The 24923-nt window shown below is 43.4% G+C and overlaps 1 protein-coding gene and 1 non-coding gene across 2 annotated transcripts; one reads left to right on the plus strand and one right to left on the minus strand.

The window, feature by feature from the left end:
* Positions 1–13067: 13067 nt before the first annotated feature.
* LOC147914144 (U6 spliceosomal RNA) lies at positions 13068–13174 on the plus strand. Its single transcript, XR_015555908.1, has one exon. It is a non-coding gene; the product is annotated as a U6 spliceosomal RNA (small nuclear RNA).
* Positions 13175–16432: 3258 nt separating this feature from the next.
* On the minus strand, positions 16433–19305 carry LOC101407056 (PRAME family member 8-like). Its single transcript, XM_004426096.1, is given in 4 exon segments — positions 16433–16848; positions 16851–16999; positions 18004–18567; positions 19019–19305. Coding segments are annotated over 4 exon segments (1416 nt in total).
* Between the last annotated feature and the right edge of the window lie 5618 nt (positions 19306–24923).

The following is a 24923-nucleotide window of genomic DNA, read 5'->3' on the forward strand; positions in this document are numbered from 1 at the left end:
GAACAGTCTTGATAATCGGATCACACTGCTTCCTTCTTAGAAATCTCAAAACTTTTCAAAGCTTTTCCATCACCCTTAGAACAAATCTGAACCGTTCCCCACGGCCTCCGAGGGCTGGTGAGCCTGCTACCTCTCTGACTCTCCACATTCCGTCGGGTCCTGGAATGTGCCGGGTCATTCTTGCCCTAGAGCTTCCGTGTGTGATCTGTCCCCCTGTCCCCCGGCCTTGGCTGCTCTCCCCCAGGTGTTGAGAGGGCTGGCTTCTCATCAGTCAGCTCACATAGCGTCTCCTTGGAGAGGTCTTCCCTGGCCACCAGATCCAAAGTCAGTCCTTCCGCCTGCCCCCCTCATATCCTCTGCCTTAGTTCCTCGTCTCTCCCTCCCTGAGCTCTTTCTCACAACTTGAAATGATTTGATTTTTACTTACTTGAGAGTCTGTCTCCCTCACTAGAACGTAAGCTCTGTGAGGACAGGGGCAGCGTGTGTCTGACCACCTTGTAGCCCCAGCTCTGGGCACAGTGCCGGACAAATGGTAGATGCTCAGTTTGTGGAATGAATGAATGAATGAATGAAGCCCCTCCAAGGACTGGCTTAGGCCTAATGCATCTCTGAAACCCCACCGTGCTTAGCCAGGTACCTGACTCTCAGCAGATATTGCTGAACGAATGGGGTGACACCCTAATACAGATTCTATGGGGGCCCCTATGGGGGGAGCTGGTGTGGGTTAGGGGAGAGGAGTTGGGGACGGGCTCGTTTCCCATCCCTGAGGGTAACCCGAGAGGGCACTTCATGCTCTTCAGTATGGCCCAGGTGAGGGAGCAGAGAACTGAAGAAACGGTACTGCCTCCAACCCATGAAACCCTGGCGAAACGAATGAATGAAGGAAGGAAGGAAGGAATGATGTGATCAGGCTAGGCCACTCCTGAAACCCAGACTGTGACGAGAGTAAGGCCGACCAGAGGCTCCCGGCCCCAGGTCTCACCCCAGGGAGATCCGCAGAGAGCTGCTGGATTGAAAGTCGTGAATCATCACATGCTTGGCCCCTGTTCAGGGTTGACAGGCGAGAGCCCGGAGGTGGGGGGAGACCACCTTCTCCTGACCCTCAGGGTTCCTGGAGGAGGACATGGGCTCTCCACACCTTCCGCCCACACTTCCTCCACTTTCGCCTGCCCCCCGCCTCTCCTCCTCTCCTCCTCCATCACCTCCACTCTCATCCTGCAGCTCAGCCTAGATGGCTCGGGTCAAGTGGGGTGGGGCACTTAGAATGCCTGTTTGGCCACAGATCAGAGCCGCAGTCTCTGGTCCTAACGTTATCGGAACTAAGTCAACATTTGGACCTGCACACGCCTAACTCTGCATCCTCTCACTCAGTTCTGAATATGGAGATGGGGAAGAGGGATGGCCGGTTGTTACCCCTCAAGTCTCAACAACAGTATCAATAATATGTATTGAGCACCTACACGGGCCAGACACGGGGTCACTGCTGGGTCAACATTGATGAATGAGACGGGTGAGGTCTTATGTCCTCCTGGAGCTGCTCACCTAGAAGAAACAAGAATGCAGAACATCATTACAGATTGTGATATGTTTGTTCTGTGGAGTGATGGCGAACACCGGAGGTGGTCAGGGAGGGCTTCTCCGAGGAGGTGACATTGAAGCTGAGACCTGGAGGACAAGAAGGAGATGGTTTGTAAAAGGAGACGAGAGCAGGGGTGGGGTAGGGAGAACATCCCAGACAGAGAGGAGAGGTCCCCTGCCTGTCTCTTCCATCCCCCAGAGCCAAAGTTGGCACCAATTGCACCTTCCTGTGCCAACTCCCATCCCAGCCTCCGGCAGTGGGAGACTTTACCTGAGAGAGAGAAAAGTCACCTCTGTCTTGTTTGGAGGCCAGTTAACGTCCTCTGCACTGTGCTGCTGCGGAAGGTGACAGCTTTTTGATTTATCTCTTGCTGACATTCCTCCCAACTGGTGACTAGGCAGCACAGCACGTAAATAGACCTGAAGTGCATTCAGACGAGCCGACCTGCATACATATTTACTCAGGAAGCAGAAACTGCTCCAGACAAGGAAGAGACCATGCCACAGCAAAAAGAATTGTTGAGAATCTGAAAAGGTTTGGCCAAATCCGTGTTTAGAGGATGGGGGATGAGGGAGGAAGAAGCTGCCAGCTTAATTACCTTATATATCACACTGACCAGATCCTCTTCAAGACAGCCCCAGTGAAGAACGGCGTGGAAAATCAATTTTGAGCTTCTCTGCAAAAAGCAACAACAACGACAACAACAAAACACCATTAACTAGTCTTTTATAATCTTACTTGATTACGCCAGAACATAGACTTGAACCTCCAGTGGTATCTGAATTGGGCAAAAGTAAGTTTAAAAAAAAAAAATCTTGTTTATGTAGAGCACTAGACTAAAATTCTAGTTTCTACAATTTTTATCTTTCTCTCTGACCTTGGAAATGGCATTTGTTTCCTCGAAGCTAACTTTGCCCTTTCACTTCCCTGCACGACCCTGGCAGATAAAACCCGTTTATACCTCCTCCTTCCCTTCTTTGTCTCGCTCTGCGTCTTGGGTTTGCTTCTTTACCTGGATTGTCTTTATCCTAAGACAATCACCAAAAAAATCAAGGATTCAAACCAGACGAGGTGAATATGTAGATTATGCTCTGTGCTAACCAAAGAATTAAAAATAATGCATATCACCTCACATAAGGAAAGAACAAAGGGAGAAAAGGTGGAAAATCTTCAAAATGACCTTTCTTTTTGTTATCCTTTCTTTTTCCCGGGGAACAAGTGGTCTTACGAGATTGAAGATTTCTCTGAGAAATAGGGTGGGTTGGGGCCGTCAGTAAAGTGAATGGTCGCTGCGCTAACTTTCTCCCTCCGAGGAACAAAGAGGGATTTGAATTTTCAGGGAGGTTGAGCCCCCCGTCTGTAACCACATCAAAGTGGGTCACGGATCTGCTCTAACAGATTTCACTGTCAAATAGGACGATGGCACCAGGCCCAGCCCGTGATGGAAAGTTAACAGAATATTCCTCATCTCGGAGCCTGTGATGGCTTGGAGACGTTAGGGACATAAAGGCAGGCCAGGATGTTAAGAGGAAGAAAAAATGCCATGTTTTGACAGTGAGTTAACTTTCAGACAACCTCCCCCGGTGCCCGCTCATGAATATGTATATGTTTAAAGAGCAATTGCGTGAGAAGCGATTACCTCCAGCACATTGCTCATTTTTCTCAAAGTGTGTTCTTGAAACCGGGTCTCCCTTGTGCGCTTCACAGCTTTCTCCAATAACTGCTGGAGCAACGTTGGCTCTTGGCACCGCTGTCGTAATCTTTTGTCCTGCGAACCTGGGGCCACCTCTCGGTCACTCAGCAGTGCCCACAGAACCGTCCTCTGGGCTAGAAACAGATTTGACTAGGTGTAGTGGACTGGTAGCGTCCCGTCCAGAACCCTGTGCTGGGCACACCCTTCCCCAGCTGCTGTGAGTGTTGATTGCTAATGGCTCCCAGCTCCCCAATTCTTCTAGAGAATCACCATCGGCAGAAGTGGACCCGTCAGCCCTGCCCCGGGCATCTCACAGCCACGACTCACGGACAAAGGAGGATAGAAATAGAAAAGCAGCCCCCAGCCTCCAGGTGGGACCCACGCTGTGGTATACTCCACGTTCCAGGGCCCCCTGTGGGGTCAAGCGGAAGCCGGCTCCCACTGGGACCATGTCCTCGCTTGGCTCCTTCGCCTGCCCTGTCCACTGTCCCTAACACCCTTCTCCCGAGAGCCCTCCCCCAGTCAATCCTGTAGCTTGCACCCTTGTGTCAGGCTCTGCTTCTAGGGAAGCCGACCCGTGACATTTGGATATGCAGGTGCCCAAGAGAGACAGTCACACGGATCAACACAATAAAACTCACCCTCATTATTTCTGCAGAAAGGCTTTTGCATCTGAGCGCCCAGAGCCTGATAACAAACATATAGGGCATTTTCTCATCACATGGGGGGTGGGAGAGAGCCAGCTGCAATGGTTTCACATGGGGACTAAGTGAACTTTCTCATAAGTAAGTTCTACCAGTGATCGCCACACAGTAATATGAGATTGAGTGGGTCAGGACTGGACACCCCTGGAGGACAGCGATGAGGGTGACCACAGCCTGGGGAGGTGAAAAAGGGCAGCCCTGACAGTGCTTGCACCATTTGGGGGAGTAGACTCAGTGGTGGTCTGAGACCCTCAGGATGGACCCAGTCCCTGATATCTCCGTGGAAATCTCCATAGTGTAACATTGCTTATATTTTTACATTACATATATTGTACCTAAGGTAAAATTTCCGGCTTATGATAGCATTAGCAGAATCATTTAACATCACTAGAGGTATTTGGTGAGTGTTAAATCTTATAAGTTCAGAGAAGTTTTGTTAATAAAGGGCAAATATTACAATTAATGGTGAAACAACAGAAGCATTCTAGGCTGTGTGCTATAATATGTCTGCTAACTTTGCTGTTATTCATCATTGCACTAAAAGTCCTCACCAATTTTATAAGAAAAGGAAAAAGAAATAGTAGGTATAAATGTTTGAAATGACTAATGTAGATGATATAATTGTCTACCTAGAAAATCCAAGAAAACCAATAAACTTATTTGAACTAATATGTCAGTTCAGCAAGATAGGCAGGTACAAAACTAATATAGAAAAGTCAGGAGGGTGAAAGGGATAATTCGGTGCATGCGTGTGGTGATGGGTTGTAATTAGTATTTTGGTGGTGAACATGATGTGGTCCATGCAGAAATAGAAGTACAATGATGTACACCTGAAATTTTTACAATGTTATAAACCAATGTTACTGCAATAAACAAAAAATTAAAAAAAAAAAATAAAAAATAAAGTGAATTTCTGTAAAAAAAAAAAAAAAAAAAGAAAAAAAAGAAAAGTCAGGAGCTCTCAAACTTCCAATTCTTGCACAAATACCTAACTACGAATTAGGGGATGCCGGATAAAGTATGCTACAAACTGCTTTTAATGCATAGCTGAGCCCATGAGGAAAAAAAAAAAGAGGAAATATTTGTGTGCTGGAACAAAATGGAGCTTGAAACTAGAGTGATGAGAAAGTGAATTAATGTAACGGCTGCTGGGGGCAAAGGAGGTTAGTGCAAGCGATAATTACGGGCCCAGAAACCTAGCGGCCTGGGTGTTAAGACTCAAATGGGCGACAAGTAAGAAACGAGCCTGCAGAGAACAGGGAACTGGAATTCATAGCGCTACATAAAGCTGGGCCATCAAGATCTCACCTCAAGTGAAAGGATGGATGCTAAAATCCACCTGCCAGTGCAGAGATGGTTCTGGGTGGGAAAAATATTGTCTCCTTTTATAAATTCAATCCTCCAGCCTCTTCCTTGGTAGGTTTGGGACCTATTTTATATTATTTTTGTGGTGTAGGAAACTCCAAGATAAAGTTATTACAATTTGTTCTATGCCACTGATATCACTGGACACTTGGAGAAAGCAAAGAGCAAAATGACCTAGGGGAATGATCCAATAACATGAACTATAAGAAATTCCCACAAATGAAGCCCTGGTGAAGAGGAGTCCACCAACCGAAATTACAACACTCATTTGAAAATATTCCACCAAGAGTCAGGGTCAGCAAACCAAAATAATCAGGAGGATTAGAATCCTGGAAACTTCAGATAATACAACAATCTGAGAAAGGCTCTAAAATAAGATGTTAGAAATAAATAAAAACATAAAGGAATCAAAAGCTTAAGAGAAGACAGTTTTTTAAAAAAAGACATCTTTAAAAATATGAGCAAATAGAACTCTTTGAAATTCTTTATCCAAGAGATAAAGACTCAAAATTTCCAAGAAGTGGTGAAAGTCACCAAACCTCAGATTCAGGAAGCCAAAAAAATCCCAAGCAGAACAAAAGAAAATAAATCCACACCTAGATAAACTAATGAAATCCAGAACACCAAAGACAAAGAGCTTGTCTTGAGGTGACGGAGAGAAAAAGCAAATCACCTACAAGGGAATGATAATTTGCCTTACAGCTGGCTTCTCAGCCCCACCAATGGAAAGCAAAGGCCCTTCAAATAGGAACAGTATCTTCAAATCACTAAGAATATAATTGTCATCCAGAATTCTAAATTCAGCAAAACCCATGCAAGAATGAGATGGAAAAAAAGCCTTTTAAGATAAGGATTGAGAGAGTTTTTCACTTTTAGTTCTGTTGAAAGAGAAAACCACATATATAAACAAGGTCTGAGATTCAAAAAGGAATGGTGAGTATAGAAATTAGATAACATGCTGTTAACCTAAACAAACTTCAACTGTATAAAACAGAAACAATGACAAATTTGGGGTACAAAAATAAGGGATAATTAAAATCCTAGTAATGTAATAGTGTCATGTGATGTAAAATGGGAAAGGGGTAATTGGCATTAAAGTGTTTCTGTTGTTTGGGAGGAGGATAGAGACACTAACTTGATATTTTACTTCTTTTCATTTCTTCTCTCTTTTCTTTCTCTTTTATTTCTTCTTCTCCCTCCCTTTTTCCCTCCTTCATCTTTCTTCCTAGCTCAGGAGCAGAATTGAACTATGCTAGATTCTTCGTTCATGGCTCATCATCATAACCAGTCCATGAGAGGCGCCTCTCTTGAAGGCATATGATTATACATCTGTATATATTCCTTTTTATTCCATTATCCTTTTCCACTCCCCTCACACCATACCTAACCATTCTACTGTTTGATCTAGCCTTGAATTTGCATGTGTCCTTACAAAACATGTAGTATCATTCTGTATGTGTATTTATTTTAATTCACATACGTGGTATAGTGTATAGTTCTACAGACAGAGTGACCCTACAATGAATTGCCCAATCCAGGACACTTTGGAGAGTGGATGGAAGTACTGTTATTAATAATACTTCCAGAACAACAGGGGTACCTTGTTGGTCTTATAATCAGCTTAACTGTAGACCTTGCTCTCTTCCTTAATTTTTCCATTTAATAACATAAGATACTTAAGATATAATAATAACAATAATATTACTTGCTATATGACAAATACTGTTGCAACTCTGTGAGGTAGATATTGCTATCCCTGTCTTATGGGTGAATAAAGTGAGGCACAGAGAGATCAATCAAGTTGTACAAGGTCACACAGCCAATGAGAACTGAGCCAGTTTTGAATCTAAATTGGTCAGTCTGACTCTGGAGTCTGCTACTACCCAGAATATCATAACTGCCTCTGAATCCAAAGGTTCTGAGGGTCTTCGGCGACATTGGGGGTATTGTGGTGAGCATTGCTGCCTTCCAAAGGTTCTGAGGGTCTTATCTTGTTTCATATCTCAGTGGGAAGGTAGCTGAAGTTTCTCCATTGCATCTGAAGTTTAATATGAGTTTTTAGTATATGACATTTCATTCTCCAAGAATTGTTTTATCATAAATAAGATTTGATTTCTATAAAATTCTTTTCTGAATTTTTGAGGGAACCATACTTTGCCTTTTTTCATCTGTCCATGTGGTGAATTACGCTGATAGATTTTTCAGAGATTGCCTGGGATTCCTGGAATGAACTTCTCTCGATTATGATATATTACTTTTTAATACACTCTTGGATTCAGTTAGCTGAATTAAAATTTTTGCCAAATGGGCCTATAATTTACTTTCCTTCTAATGTCTTATTCAGTTTTGAAATATAGGTTACAGCTAGCTCATAAAATGAATTGCACAGCTTTCTCTTTTGTCTATTTTCTGGAATGTCTTGTATAAGACAGAAATTACCTGAAAGTGTGGAAAAGCACATGGAAAGCACCTGAGCCTGGAGCTGTGGGGGAGGGAGGTCTCTGTGATTACCATTTCAATTTCTTTGATTTGTCTATTCCAGTTTCTGTTTCTTCCTGCACCAAGCTAGTCATTTCATATTTTTCCAGAAATTTATCTTTTTGGTCTTGGTTTTAAAATGTATTAGCATATGGTTGTTAATATTTTTATTATAATACATTTTTATTATGAAATATAGATACAAACAAAGGACTATGTAATATGTATGTAATGTGTATATATAAGACTATAGGTATATATACAATATGTATACAGTTGGAAAAAAAATAATGAAATGAAGGCCCATATATGCACCACTCACCTTAGGGCCACTGTGCGTCCCCATCTCTCCCTCTCTGCCAATTCCATCCCCTTACATCTCTTCCAATGATTTAATGACCAAGAGAGGTTTACCAGGAGTGGTATAACGTTTGAAGATCAATCAGTATAATTAACCATATCAATGCAAGAAAAGCTGAAAAACCACATGATTATCTCAATAGACACAGGAAAAGCATTTGACAAAATTCACTTATCCATTTATGATTTTTTGTGTGTGTGTGAGGAAGATCAGCCCTGAGCTAACATCTGCCAATCCTCCTCTTTTTGCTGAGGAAGACCGGCCCTGGGCTAACATGTATTGCCAATCCTCCTCCTTTTTCTCCCCAAAGCCCCCGTAGATAGTTGTATGTCATAGCTGCACATCCTTCTAGTTGCCGTATGTGGGACGCGGCCTCAGCATGGCCGGAGAAGCGGTGCGTCGGTGCACGCCCGGGATCCGAACCCGGGCAGCCAGTAGCGGGGCACGCGCACTTAACTGCTAAGCCACCGGGGCGGTCCCCCATTCATGATTTTTTTTAAACTCTCAGCAAAATAGGAATAAAGAAAATTCCTCAGTATGATAAAGGTCACTCTCAAAAAAACTCATAGCCGACTTCATACTTAATCGTGAAAGACTGAATACTTTCTCCTTAGATCAGGCGCAGAGCAGGGATGTGTACTCTTGCGTCTTCTATTCAACATTGTACTGGCCGCTCTAGCCACTGAAACAAGATGACAGAAAGAAAAGAAAGAAAGGCCATAGAGATTGGCAAGGAAGAAGTAAGCTGCCTTTATTTGCAAACAATGTGAACGTCTATAGAGAAAAGCCTACACAATCTACACCAAAACTATAGAACTAAGTGAATTTCACAAAGTCATAGGATACAAGGTCAATATATAAAAATCAATTGTACTTCTATACTAGCTACTAGCAACAAACAATTGGAAACTGAAATAAAATTCTGTTTACAATAGCATCCGAAAGCATGAAGTACTTAGGGGTAAATTTAATAAAATATGTTCAAGACTTGTACACTGAAAACTATAAAACAGTGCTGAAAGAAATTAAAGAATACCTAAATAAATAGAGAAATATGTCATATTCATGCATTAAAAGAATCAATAATGTCGAGATGTCAATTATCCCCAAATCTACAGATTAATGCAATCCTAATCAAAATTCCATCAGAATTTTTTGTAGAAATTGACAGGCTTATTCTAAAATGTAGATGGAAATGCCGACGACTTTGTATAGTCAAAGCAATTTTATAAAAAAAGAACATTTTGGAAGATTCATACTACCTGATTTCAAGACTTAGTATAAAGCTCCAGTTATCAAGACAGCATGGTGTTGGCATGCAGATTAATGGTGCAGAATGGAGAACTCATTAGTAGACTCACACATATATGGTCAATTTTGATATGGTGCCCAGGTGATTTGATGGGGAAAGAAAAGTATTTTCAACAACTGGTCTTGGAATGACTGGATATCCTCATGGGAACAAAATAAATATCAAAATTTACCTCACACCACTCATAAAAATTAACTTGAAATGGATCATAGATTTACATGGAAAAACTAAGGCTATAAAACTTCTAGAAGAAAAGTTAGCATAAAATCTTTGCAATCTTGGAGTGGACAAAGATTTTTCAAATAGGACACAAAACCACAACTGATAAAAGAAAAAAATTGATAAATTAGACTTCATTAAAATTTAAAATTTTGATCTTCTAAAGGAACCACTAAGAAAATAAAAAGACAAAGCACAGACTAGGAGAAAGTAGTTATGGTACATATATCTAACAAGGATTTGTATCTGGAATATGTTTAAAAATTCTTACAACTCAATAATAATAAGTCCAAAAGAACTGGCCAAAAGATTTGAACACAAAAGAAGGTATACAAATGCCAAATAAGCACATGAAAAGGTGCTCAACATCATTAGTTATCAGGGAAATGTAATTTCTCATAAAGATAAACATAAGCTTATGGTTTAATCCAGGAATTCCATTGCTAGGTACTTACTCAAGAGAAATGAAATATGTCCACACAAAGAATTGTACATAATGCTCACAGCAGCTTTTTTCATAATAGCCACAAACTAGAAACAACTCAACTGTCCACCAAACGGTGAATAGATAAACCAAGCGTGGTATGTCCATGCGATGGAATACTACACAGCAATAAAAAGGAAGGAACCACCTGTGACACACAATGTAGGTGGTTCTCAAAAGCATTATGCTCAGTCAAGGGAGCCAGACACAAAAGACAACATACTGTATGATTCCATTTATATGACATTTTAGAAAGTGCATCGATAGTGATAAAAAAAACCAAAAGCAGATCAGTTATTAGCGGGGGCTGGCGTGGGCAAGACTGGCAGCAAAGGGCACAAGGGAACTTTGAGGGTGATGGGAATATGCTGTATCTTGATTGTGATGGTGGTTTCATAGGTGTATACATTTGTCAAAACTCATCAAACTGTAGCCATTAAATGTGTGTGGTTTCCTATCAAAAAATTAGAACACAATATAATTGATTTTTAAGTCTACATGAATCAATATCAATAAATCTCAAAAACAAAATTTTGGCTTAAAAAAAGAACATTCAAGCAGATATATAAAGTATGACATTTATGTAAACTTTACCAACATCTGAAATATGTTATTTATGGACACATATGTTATGAAAAATGTAATTAAGCATGTGTAGAAATAATATTTAATAAATTTAAGATAGTGGTTATCTCTGAGAGAGAGACAGGGGTTCAGGGATGGGGGAGGGTCCCCCAGAAAGAGTCATCTGTATCTATAATGTTGTAATAGGCTTAAAAAAATCTGAAGCAAATATGGCAAAATGTTAATATTCTAAGTGTAAAGCCGGGTGTGGATATCTATGTATTCTTTTTATTACTCAGTATATTTTTCTGTGTATTTGGGATATTTTGTGGCAAAAATTACAGTGTGAATATATGAAATTTTAAGACATAGAGATGGGGAATGTTGAAAGCTCTTTAGAGAAGTTTTGCTACAAAGGAAAAGATGTGAAACAGCTAGAGGGTGATGTGCAGTCAAGTGAGGTTTTCCTTTTCTTCCTTTTTGTTTCTTTGTTTAAATGGCAGATGTTGGAGAGCCTGTTGATTAGTTGATGAAAATGATCTAGCAGAGAGGATGAAATGGATAATACTTCAGGAGAGATGAGGCTAAACACAGGGAGAAAACATTGAGAAGCCAAGGAGAAGCTGTGGTGTGTAAGGATTTTTATTACTATATGGTTGGTAATAGCAAAAAACAAAAAATTGGAACAACCTAAATTTACATGCACAGGCAAAGGGTTAAACCGTGGACCATTCATTTTATGGAATACCATACGCCAGCTAATAAGAATGAGGACAAATCTTTAAGACCTACACTTAAGTGAAAAAAGTCGAAATGATCAAAACCACACGAAGATACTATTTCTATAAGAAAAGATGAAACCAGACATTTCTGTATTCACATATAAATTTATAGAAAGTCAGAGAAAAGTCTGGAAGAAGATACACTAACCTGAACCCTCAGGAGAGGGGCCCGGGGTGAAGAGGAAGTTCGAGAAAGATGTTTGTTCTATCTGTATTATTGGAATTTTTTACATTGAGAACGTTGTCCTGTATTACTTGGGCAAAACCAAAAAAAGCATGGAAAATAAATGATAATCGCCTTCGTACCATTTACATGTACAAAGGTAGTGGCCACAGAATTGCAACTGCTATTTCTTCCATATCCAACTTATTTATATTATTGGTAGCCAGCTAATGTTGACTTTCTCCAAATTTGCATTTTGGTGGAAAATAATATTTGATAAACTATTGATAAAGATTTCCATGCATCATGCAGTCGTAAGCACTTACTACCACGTGCCAGGCTCCGTGCTCAGCTGTGGGACCATAGGATGATGGAGACACAGTCCCTGCCTTTATGGGGCAACCTCTGTCTAACAGGAAGGATAGTCAAAGAAAAAAACTAATTGTAATACATACCATTAGCATATGATCCAGCAATCTCACTTCTTAGTATCTACCCAAATGAGTTGAAAACTTGTGTCCACACCAAAACCCGCACACAGATACTTATAGCAGCTTGATTCATAATTGCCAAAACTTGGAAGCAACCAAGATGTCCTTGAGCAACCTGAATGGATAAATGTACTGTGGTATATTCAGACAACAGAATATTATCAAGCCCTGAAAAGATGTGGAGGAATCTTACACGTCTATTATGAAGTGAAAGAAGCCCATCTGAAAAGGCTACATACTGTATGATTTCAACCACGTGACATTTTGGAAAAGGCAAAAACTCTGGAGACAGTGAAAAGGTCAGTGGTTGCCAGGGGATGGGGGGAGGGAGAGACGAATAGGAGGAACCCAGTGGATTTTCAGGGAAGTGAAAATTCTCTGTATGATACTACAATGGTGGATATATGTCATTATACATTTGTCCAAACCCATAGAATGTACAACACCAAGAGTGAACCCTAATGTAAACCATGGACTTTGGGTGATAATGATGCGTCAATGTAGGTTCATCGATTATAACAAATGTCCCACTCTGACGGGTGATGTTGATAGTGGGGGAGGCTGTGCACGTGTGCGGGTAGGAGTTAAATGGGTAATCTTTGTACTTTCCGCTCAATTTTACTGTGAACCTAAAACTGCTCTAAAAAGCAAAGTCTATTTTTAAAAATATAAGTATAATCCTTCCAACTCCAAAATGTTATTATTCTAAATATTTTTATAAAGAAGAAACAATTCTTGTTCATTAATCTTTAAAATAAGTTTAAAGTCTCATTTGTTTTTGAGGCTCCAAACCAAGTTAAACATTTTTTGAAATATCCACATGCGTTCTTTAAAAGTACTAAGGTTCCTTTATGATTTTAAAAGGCAATTTAGTGCTCACTTCGGCAGCACATATACTAAAATTGGAACGATACAGAGAACATTAGCATGGCCCCTGCGCAAGGATGACACGCAAATTCGTGAAGCGTTCCCTATTTTTTAATAACAACAATAAACAAACACATAGAGACAGAGATTGGATTGGTGGTTACCAGAGGGGAAGGGGGGAGGGAGGAGGGTGAAAGGGATAATTCGGTACATGTGTGTGGTGATGGGTTGTAATTAGTATTTTGGTGGTGAACATGATGTAATCTATGCAGAAATAGAAGTATAATAATGTACACCTGAAATTTTTACAATGTTACTGCAACCAATGTTACTGCAATAAACAAAAAAATTTTTTAAAAAGGCAACTTATATCTTTAATATTTACATAGTTCATAAGACAAATATTTATGCTCAAATAGCATTTATGGAACGGCAGGTTTTTTAAAAATACTGAAAAATATAGTCCTGCTCGCAACGCTGATGTGTATCATCTGGCCTGATGTTCCAGCAGGTGGCAATCAAGTCCTGAGGCTTGGAAATGTTCATCCGATCATCACCAGAGATGAATCCAGTCTTTTATACGCCCTCCCCCTCCCTGCGCTGGCTGCTAAAGCTGCCTGGGTGAAGCATGATTCATTGGTGGCCGCATTGAAAAGCCCTGTGTTCTGCTCTCCTCCCTGTTGTAAGGAATAGAGCGAAAGATGGAGGGATGAAGAATGCTGGGGGCTTCTGCTAGGAGGGAAAAAGAATAAGACCCAATTATTGAGCTCTTACTGTATGCCAGGCCCGGTGCCAAGCCCTCAATGTGCATCATCTCATTGGATCCCACAAGAATCCCACAGCTGGGTGTGCATCTTTATCTTCATCTTTCGGGAAAACTGAGGCTCTTGCGTAAGGACCCCCCACCCCTGCCCCCCGGGCCAACAACACCAGCCCCTCAGCAGGGAGCCTTCGTTTGAGTGATGGTGAATTTCACGTGTCGACTTGAGTGCGCTGAGATGCCCAGACAGCTGGTAAAACATTAATTCTGGGTGTGTCTGTGAGGGTGTTTCCGGAAGAGATTAGCATTTGAATCAGTAGACTGAGGAAGAGATCCATCCTCACCAATGTAGGTGGTCATCCAATCCCTTGGGGGCCTGAATGTGACAAAAAGGGGAAGGAAGGGCAAGTTCCCTCTCTTCTTGGCTGTAAGCATCGGAGCTCCTGGTTCTCAGGCCTTCCGACTCCAAGACTCACACCAGCGGCCCCCGGTTCTCAGGCTTTTGGTCTCGGACTAGGAGTTATACCATCGGCTCCCCTGGTTTTCAGGCCTTCAGCCTAAGACTGAGTTATACCACCGGTTTTGTGGTTCTCTAGCTTGTAGACGGTAGATTATGGGACTTCTCGGCCTCTGTAACCAGGAGAGCCAATTCCTACAATAAATCTCTAACATGTATCTGTATATATGCTATTGGTTAGTCAGGAGAACCCCGACTAATATGATGTCTTACCACAGGCAAGGAGGACACTCATTTGCCCACAGGTATTTTGTTTTACACCCTAACATGCTGATTTCAAAACATGCTCTACTGGTCTTCCTAGATGGGAGACAAGGGAGGTGTTATGGGCATAAAGTCAGTCTCTCACTGACATGACCCAGCTCTTCTAAAGGATATAATTTTGTGTGTGTGTGTGAGGAAGATTAGCCTTGAGCTAACTTCTGTTGCCAATCCTCCTCTTTTAGCTGAGGAAGATTGGCCCTGGGCTAACATCCATGCCCATCTTCCTCTACTTTATATGGGACGCCGCCACAGCATGGCTTGATAAGCAGTGCATAGGTCCACACCCAGGATTTGAAACTGTGAACCCCGGGCCACCAAAGTGCAGCAGGTAAATTTAATCACTACGCCACTGGGCCAGCCCCAAAAGGATATAGTTTTTTAATGTGATATAGAAATACCAAAAAAATGTTAAATGCGGAGCCGGCCCCATGGCTGAGTAGTTCAAGTTCTATGTGCTCCGCTTCAGCAGCCTGGGTTCACGGGTTTGGATCCCAGGTGCGGATCTACTCCACTCACCAGCCATGCTGTGCAGTGTCTCACATACAAAACAGAGGAAGATTGGCACAGATATTAGCTCAGGGTGAATCTTCCTCAGCAGCAACAATGAAAAATGTTGCATGCCTATATGATTTTAGTACTGTGCTAAAAGGAATTTGGGTGTCTTTCCTGGCTACAAGTTTAGTTCAACAAGGACCACTACCCACCCATGACAGGCCCAGAGGCTCGGGTGAATCTATAGCTTGGACGACCCCTTCCAGAACTGGGGGCCCTGCCCCATGCAGTGAAGCCCTTTCCCAGCACAAAGGCCAGAGACTGGGACTTATGGATCCTCTTGGAGAACCAGGTGGGATGCTCATCTCCAGGGTCCCAGCCTGAGTCAGCAGTGAGGGCCCCTGCCAAGAGCCCTTCACTCCAATGGCTCATTGGCCACCTAGTCTATTCCAGTTGTGTGTATTAGCTCACTGAACAGCCACAGAAATAAATAAGGAGGTAAGAGATGCCCCAGGGAGAGGAAAGAACTAGAAGGAACAATAAAAATGCTCCAAGTAGGGTTGGCTCTGTGGCTTGGCGGTTGAGTGTGCACGTTCCACTACTGGTGGCCTGGGTTCGGATCCCGGGCGCGCACCGACACACTGCTTGTGCAGCCATGCTGAGGCGGCATCCCACATACAGCAACTAGAAGGATGTGCAACTAAGACATACAACTATCTAGTGGGGCTTTGGGGGAAAAAAAAAGGAGGAGGATTTGCAATAGATGTTAGCTGAGGGCCAGTCTTCCTCAGCAAAAAGAGGAGAATTAGCATGGATGTTAGCTCAGGGCTGATCTTCCTCACAAAAAAAAAAATGCTCCAAGTTCCTGGGTTTCTAGAGTTCCTAGAGTTTCTGACCACAGACAACTCAGTGCCTTCCTTTTTTTTTTTTTTTCCATCAATAACTGAAGATTCCCGAGGTGTGAACTGGGAAAACAGGTTCGTAAATCGTGGAGGACACCAAACGGTTTACACTGAGCTTCTCTTTATTTCTGACCTTTCTTTACAACCATCTGCCCAGCGGTAACTCCCACACGGACGTCTAAAGCCCAAATCCCCCTCCAGAAATTCAGATTCATATTTCTGACTCTATAGGACACATGTCCCCAAAGGTTCCATCAATTCTGAGTCAACTTTGACCTCCTGCAGTCCTGCACCCCTGCTGGATCTCCTTCCCTTTTCCCATTCACATCGAGCAGACGTCTGAAACTATGGGTCTGTGTTCCCTTTACAACGCACCCGTGTCCTAGATTTCAATTTTCAAGGGCCGGGAAGAAAGCTTTTGCTAGATGCACCCAACTAGGCAGGCGTATAACAGGGCCGCTGAACATCATAGAATGTCTTGTTGCCACAGTGAGGACAGGGGCTGGTGCTAAGCCAGATGGTCCTGGGCCGCCGCCCTAAGTCCCTCAGAATCTCTGTGAGCTCAGCCCTAAACCAGGCAAGTTTCCCCAGGTGGAGAGCCCCCCGAGGGCTGTAACTCTCCAGAGGGGCGGGATACACCTCTAGGCTTAAACTGTGCAGCTGGTGGGTGTGGCACGGCAGCCTCTGCGTGATGGCCACGGAGAGGAGGTTCCCACAGACGCTGAAGGTCCTGAGCTGGGAGCAGCGGCTCAGGGCAGGCAAGACGGCCTGGAGCTGGGAGTCCACGATCCCACACTCTTCTCAGTCCAGGTTCTGGAGGGTGGCTGCAACTTTCTCTAGCAGGACTTGGAGGGCTCAGGACTGAAAGAGGCCAGGCTGATGCCACTCAGATCCAGGTTCTGTAGCTGACTCGTGTTGGGGCACTGAGACAGGTGTCTCAGGTCTGATTCCATAAGCAGGCAGTTAGTTATTGAGAGGGTCTCCAAGGGGGTCTTCAGGCACCTGGGGAAAACTGAGCAGTTAGGTCTGGGCCTCAAGGTGGGTGATGACTTACCCAAGCCCAAGGTCGTTCTGACCATCTGCTGAAGGTCGATACCCAGGATGCCCACTCTCATGTTAGGCTAAGTCCTTTCACCTTCATTTGTGTGACTGAGTCAAGTCCACAAAATCTTTAAAGCTCCCTTTCCTCATCTGTCAACCTGAGTACAACACACCCCACTTACTTGTGAGGATGAATGAGGATAACGGAATGAGCTAGAACACACTCAGAGGAGAGCCTGACATAGAGTATCAATCAAGTGTGCGCATCACTGAATTTTAACATTGAGAGACAAGACCAAAAATGCTCTCAACTCGAGCTTCCTTCGGGCCACTGCTTGGGCTCCAGGCGCCCATATCTCTGGGCCAGGTGAGGCCAGTGGGAGCCATGCATAAAACACAAATGTGGGCAGAATTTTGCAACATCAGCTGGGGTTGCCAGTCTGCAGGGGCTCACTTACATTCCTGCATCGTCATCAAACCATCTACCATTTTTATAATCCTTTTCGCTCCTGCTCCTTTTCCATCATCTCCAGAATCATGCGTTTCCCATATATTAATGACCTTACCTGGAGCACAAAACAACCTTTTACAGATGGAGAATTTGGGACAGTCTCATTTATGTTCACAAAGCTAGTGAGCACAGAGTTACCTTTGGAAATGCTCAGGTCTGACACGGCTTCCCCTCTTCAATGCCCTCCTCACTTACCTATTTTCCTAAGTCATCTCAACTTAGACACCTCTTCCTAAGGAAGAATTCACAAACCCATCCTTGCTAGATCTGAACTCCCCCGCATATCGCTGCAAGCGTGGTGTCCCTTTCCATAGCCTCTATGTCACTTTGTCCCTCTGCCTTTACTTGGTGGTTATGTGATACCACACTGCAGGAGAGAGCAGCAAACGAGACAATGCATTTGACATTCTAGTGCCCTGTTCACCATTACCCTGCCAGCGGCACCACCCCTCACCTGAGCATCTGGTCCAGGCAGCCTTCAAGGAGGGAGGGAGATTCTATATAGAGCCCCTGGAGGTGGTGCAGCCTGAGGACTTGAGAGGTGAAGCGGGCGACATGCTGCCCCTGCTCCTCGGAGGCAGTCGCGTGGATGTGGGAGAGAAGGAGTCTCTGCACGTTATTCATCCGGCCCAGGTAAGGAGCAAACTTTCCCAGGGTGCACAGCTGCCAGGTGCAGTTCACTTCCAGCTCCTGGATGCAGTCCAGCTGCACCATATGCAGGACCTCCTCAATATTTTGGATGGGCATTGCAAAAATCCCCAGCTTCTTACAGCACAGATGTAGCCAGCCTTCTCTCTGCTTGACCCACGTAACAAGATAGGTGAGGAATTCATCCAGGGTCCTTTCCTTGAGACAAAGGTCTATGAACACCTCCAAGGGAGCCAAGGGCTGCTTCGACTTTGAACTGTCCTCAGCCTCTGGTCCCATCGGTGAGCACATGTGGACCCTGGCTCCAGACCACACACTCTGGAAGTTCTGACCAGTATTCTGTAAATCCAGCACCTGCAGGTTCCACCTCCTGGGGGGACACCAGAGATTGGCTGAGATGCTTTAAGATCAATGCAGAGTGAGGCCACAAGTCGCAGAATTTAGGCAACAATTGGACTTCCCACTTGTGTTTTCACATCCCAGACGTCGGCTGCTCCCGTGCCCTCCTTCCTCTTCCCTCTCTGCCTTACATTTCCCCATCTCCTTTCCCCTTCCATCCTTCCTGGTCTCCACTTCCAGTACCTTTAAGTATCCCTGGGAGGAGGAGGGCGCACGCTTTTTCAGGTGGCCCTGCACCTTAAGCAGGCTTACAATTCCGGAAGGCATTTCCCAAAGTGAGCTCAGCAACGCCAAGGCTCTGAGCTTCTTCATTGGCATTATCAGAAGCCTCTGGTCCACCCCTTGGCTCTCCACACTCCCTGACCCCAGCTGCTTCTTCTGGTAGGTTCAGGACCCTACCAGGCTACCTGGATCAGCCTTACCTGGGGTGAACCTTCTGGGCAAGCAGGACATCTAGCCCATCGAGGGCTGCTTGTAAGGCCTCCTGGTGAGGCATCTGCATCAGGCCCCCTAGAGGGAGGCAGGCGAAGGGCCAGGCATGCACCACTGCCTTCAGGGTCTCCGTGTGTCTCCCAGTGAAGGCCTCCATGAACAGCGGCCGGAAGACCTCAGCGGGCAGCTCCTTTAGAGCAGCAATGGCCAAGGCGTCGTCCCTTGGCAGGCTCTGACCTGCCAGTTCCAGGAGTCTGGGTGGGATCCGGACGCTCATCCTGAATCTGCTCCAAGAGAAATCCTGCAGAAACATCCAGGGAACAAGGCACCCTCCTCAGGCCAAGCATGAGCACACTCATCACCTGTTTCCCTGCCCTTCAGAGGAACCCACTCAGGGCCAGTCACTGCTCTGGCTGTGGTGGCAGAGCCTCAGTTTACCCCAACTCCACTCTGGGCTCAGTGGTCACAAAGCCATAGCTCTGTCCCTGCCAGCACCAGGACAAGCGTCTCATTAGCACCAAGGAGGAGAAAAGTCAACCACCAGCCCATCCATTCCCATCCACTGCTTTGCTTAATCCCAGTCCCACTGCAAAGTAGATACCAAGGAGCCTGAAAGGTGACCCCCACCTTTTGGCGGAAAACTTTCAGACCATTATTCAAGACCCTAAAACAATGGGAATGGGAGTGTCATGTAACCCAACACAGCCTACATCTCAGTCCCCAGTTAACCTGGCTGGCAGAGATTAATGAGGTACCCCCAAAATGGATGCCATTCATTTTCACTTTAAAAATTTTAAATGAGAAATTGTAAAAGCCGTGTAACAGTGTTATCTAGAATTTGAAAGTAAGAGATGAAGGAACACCAAGATGTACATTTCTATGCATTATCTCTTTACATATATTAGAGTTACCACGTTGAGGAGGAGTTCAGGGGAAAAGTAGTTCACATGCAGAAGAGACTCCACTCTTTAAAAACACCATATGAAATGTTTTAAACTTTTAGTTAAGAAGAAAGCCTGACTAGTAAAATCACAAAACCATGAAGTATGTGAGCTATAAAGCAAGCACACAAACTAAATATTTAAAATGTCAAGAAATATGGGGCCGGCCCGGTGGCATAGCAGTTAAGTTCACATGTTCCACTTACGTGGCCCGGGCTTCCCTGATTCGGATGCCGGGAGCAGATCTACACACCATTCATCAAGCCATGCTGAGGCAGCGTCCCACATAGAAGAGCTACAACTCTACAACTATGATACACAACTATGTACTGGGGCTTTGGGGAGAAAAAAGCAAAAAGAGGAAGATTGGCAACAGATGTTAGTGCAGGGACAATCTTCCTCAAAAACAAAACAAAAAAAAACAAGGAAGTCTGTATCCTTTACAAAATAAATAAATAAATAAATAAAATATCAAGAAATAAAACCCCAAACAGTTAGATGTTTTTCTTTAAAAAAAAAATTTTGCTCGGTTAAGACATTTAAAAACAATCTAAACCAAAGCACAAATCATAATGTTTGAGATCAAGGCAAAACTACATTTAGAGGCAAAACCAAAGGCTTACATCTGTTCATCTGAAAGGAAAGGAAAAGGAAACCCCTATGGAGACCGGCTGCTGTAGGTAGATTGGGGGAGTCCTCAGCTGAGGTCGGTAACTTACCGGCTCTGACGTGGTTGGCCCGGCCCTCAGATCTCAGACCTGCTGGAGAACCAAAGTGGCAATTCCAGACCTAGAGGATTCTGTCTCTTCTTCGGTGCCTGATACTTTTATAGACCTTTCTAATCACATCTTCCCCTTTTCAACTACTCACTTCCAACCGGAAAACAACGCCTGATTAGATTCCTGAATCTCCATCCAGTTAATCCTGATTGGGTCTTTGCCTTTCTCTAGATGAACTGATGGAATCAGAGATCCATTCAGGAAAGAGAAAGAATTAGGACGGGGAAAGTCAGGGACTTTGATGAATTCACTCACAGACCTGGCTGTTTCACTGATATGGGACGGTCGTAGCCCTGAGTATGAAACAGGGGAGGGTTTAATCTGCTGCTGATGTTAGACAGAGAAAACAAAACCTGGAAGCGTCATTGTTGGCCGCATCAAAATTATCAAAATCTTCCAGAGTTAAAACAGCTTCCTGAAGACAGTGGTATCATCCCCAAAGAAAACAAAATAAACGTCTTCATGTATCCAGTTCTGAGAAATGGGTCATTAGGTGATGTGTCGTGGTGCGAACATCACAGAGTGTCCTTACACAAACCTGGGTGGCACAGCCTACTCCACACCTAGGCTCTATGGTACTAATCTTATGGGACCACCGTTGTATATGCAGTCCCTTGTTGACTGAAACTTCGTTATGTGTTATGTGGCGCATAACTGTGGAGTTTTTTTCCTTGGGGAGGAGGGAGATTGAAAGACTTTTCTCTGGGTGGAGTTTAGAAATTAAAAGGGAGTGTCTGAAGTGGAGACAATGTCATCCTTGAGGGCAGGGAGAGAGATTCCATCTTTGGTCCCTCCCAGAAGGAAAAGGGTGTTTCCTCCCAGAAAGATGGGATCAGCTCAGCAAACTGTCTTGAGAAGACTAAATCCAAGAATGCGAGTGGAGGGAGAGGTGGCCAGCCCTGGGAAGTCAGACATTTCCAAGTCTGAAAGTGTAGGATCCCAAAAAGGAAACCCCAACTCCAGTCTCGGGAAGGCGCGGACCCACAGACACAGAAGACCGAGCTTGATGCAAACGCAAGAGGTTTGTTAAGCGGAGCTCCGGGTCGACACGTATCTCTCGCAGGAGACAGAGGAGTCGACCCCGGACCTTAAAGGGCAAACTCTTATATAGGGCTTGGAAGCACAAAGCGGGAAAAGGTTGGCGCGGTCTTACATGATTGGCTAATTTAAAACATTTAAACAGTTACATTTTATGGCGCGAATTGCTATGGCGCGAAGCAATTATCAGGTTACACACACGCGTCCCCATCTGGACCCCCTCCGCCCCGACCCTCCCAAACTTATCCCTCTGGAGCACTCTCTTGTTCTCAATTCTTCCCCGAACAGTTTAGGGTGGGTCTTTCATGAATAGAGTCAGTCAGGATCGATAAACGTTCCCCCCTATACCAGGAATCCTTAGGGCATGGAGGTGCCTGTCTCTAAGGTAGTAACTTTTAATTTTTAATACAATTTTACTTCCTTCATTCCCCACTTCTTCTTTTGTCTCTAGTTCTAATCTTAGAACTTAGTTTTCGGTGTCTACTATCAGTGGCTCATTGCGTGGGAGAGCTTGGTAATGGCGTTGGAGCATCATAGCATGCACTGCATTGACCCTTTTTCTTATAAAAGCAGTAATTCTATTGAAAACACACGGTCCGAAGACCAAAAGTAGACAAAGAATCAGCAAGGGTCCTGCTAGGGAGGATAGTAAGGTCGTCATCCAGGGGGACTTAGTGAACCAGGATTCAAACCAGCTCTGTTGCGCCTCCCTGCTTTGCTGCCTCATGTCTAATCTTTTCTTTAATCTTTGCATTGAAGCTCGGACTACCCCTGTGTGATCTGCATAGAAACAGCAGTCTTCTTTAAGGGCCGCACAAAGTCCTCCCTCTCTTAAAAACAGCAGGTCCAATCCTCTTCTATTCTGGAGCACTACTTCAGACAGGGAGGTGAGGGACTCCTCTAATTTAGAGATGGACTGTTCTAAAGTCCTGAGGTCTTCATCTATAGCATTGCTCAAGGCAGTTAATCCCCTTTCTCCTGTGACTAAAGCCGTAGTGTCAGTCCTTATGCCCGCGGCAACTCCCAGTCCCAGGAGTATAGCCAGGGTGAGGGATACTGGTTCTCTTTTCCATAATCTGGATCTCTGGTCAAATTCATCCTCGAAACTATTGGCAGTATGATAATAAATTCTAGGCGCCAACTGCACGAGCACGCAAAAATCTTCTGACGAATTGAATACGCCAGTTGAGATGCAGGGGGTCAGGCCTGTGGAGCAAGCCCATCACCTATTGGGCCCTGGTATCAAAAAATAACCAGGAGTGGTCGGAAGGCTGACTTCAGTCTTATTATATAGAGCCTGGTAGCCCGGGGGAATTTTTTTTAAGCATAGTCTTGAACCGGTCCCCGATATATCCGTTAGGGTTATCTGCCCTTTTTTGCCCCAAAGACAAGTCGTGTGGTCCGTGGTGTTATTATAGACCCCCATGGTGGCAATTTTTTTATAATAAGGGGGGGCTGACCGCTAGGCATAGCCAGCATGTTTCAGTCATTTCAGGGTTGGAGCCATTTAAGGCGTAGTAAGCTCCCCGTACTAAGTTAAACAGTCTGTGCCATCTTTGCCCAGTAGGTACTGCGGGAGGGCAAATGTCTTTCAGAGAAAACAATCAAGGTAAAGAGATATATTTCAGGGTGGCCAAATCTTGATCTCCCACAGTCCCACCTTTGAAACTAAAAGTTTCACAGTCTTTTTGAAACTTAAAGAAGTTTTATAGTCCAGAAGCTGAGTTGGTAGATTGTTTCATCTCACTGAACACATTTTATAGTCCTGATGATAGATCAGTTCAATTGAGTTCCTTTTGGAAGGTGGTGATGTAGGTGGGCTCTCAAGGTTACGCCTATATTATGGTATCAAGTCTATCAGCTTCAGTTTGTAAGGCTTCAGGAAAAAGGGCAGGTTCAGTTCTCAGTGATTTCAAATGAAAATGATGGAAAAAATCAAAAACGTTAGTTTGGAGATCTGTAGCCAGATATTTCAGGAGATTGGAAGAAATCAGGATCCAGTCTAGTCAACAGATATAAAATAAAAACCTCAAAAGACAATTAACAAAACTAGGATCTAATATCTGCAAATGTATACTATAGTTTTTACTGAAATATAATTTTTTTTCTCTAAAATCACCTTCATTTTTATTAAGATAGCAAAATTAAAACTAACTAGTTTGCAAAATAAGTCTAGTTCTAATAGAGTTGGCCCAATTATTAACATAAGTACAGCAAGAATAGCAATTGATCACATAGGCTCTTTTAAATCTGCTTTGCTGGAACTTTTTATAAGGAATTTCACATTGAACTTTAAAGGCCTCTCGAGGCCAGGAAAGCCAAGCCAAGGATTTTGTCACCAGACTTTGCCTGCAATACCTATAAATTTGGGTGAATTTCTCTATTCCGAGGTTTCCCCAAAATATTTCAAGGTTCTTTGTACCTGCCAGATAAGTGACATTCTTTATTTATCCTGGTAAGTGCTGCTTGGAACACAAGGTACCAGGCCAATATTTCCACGTGGCTTTATTCCATAAAGTCTAATCTTCATTCCTCAAAAGCTGTATGGTTATATCGCAAATATGATGTTCCAGTCATAACCTTGGTAATATAACCAGTGTTTTTAATTGCGTCTTGTTACAAGGAGAACAGATTCTTATTGAACTTATGCAAATAACTATATTGCCATGAAAACAACAATACTCACTAAGAGTTTCCAAATTCGAGGGATCAGATAGAGAGAAAAAGATAAATATTTCAATTTTACTTACAAAAGTATTATTTACCAAATTGCTATAAGTCATAGCTAGCTCAGGAGAAAAGAGAAAAAGTTTTCCTTAAATCTGAAAAAACAAAACATTAAAAATTCAGCAATACTTCAAATGAAAAATCATAAAAATTATAATCAGTTCATTCAGTCCTGTGTAATCTATTTTTGATCCCAATCTTTTTGTTAGCAGCTTCATGAAGTTATCAGTCTCTCCAACAGATTTCTGTAATTTCTTATCAAGTTCAGTTTTATGATCAGAAAGTTTATCAGAAGCCTGTACTTCAGTGTAAATGTCAGAGTCCTTTCTATGAATTTTTCTGAAGTTGAAACATTTTTGCAAAAGCATTAGAGCGAAGAAATAAGTCTGTAAAGAACAAGACCTCAAAAT

The sequence above is a fragment of the Ceratotherium simum genome, chromosome 22, assembly GCF_057802395.1.
Source record: "Ceratotherium simum simum isolate JZ-2026a chromosome 22, ASM5780239v1, whole genome shotgun sequence".
NCBI lineage: Eukaryota > Metazoa > Chordata > Mammalia > Perissodactyla > Rhinocerotidae > Ceratotherium > Ceratotherium simum.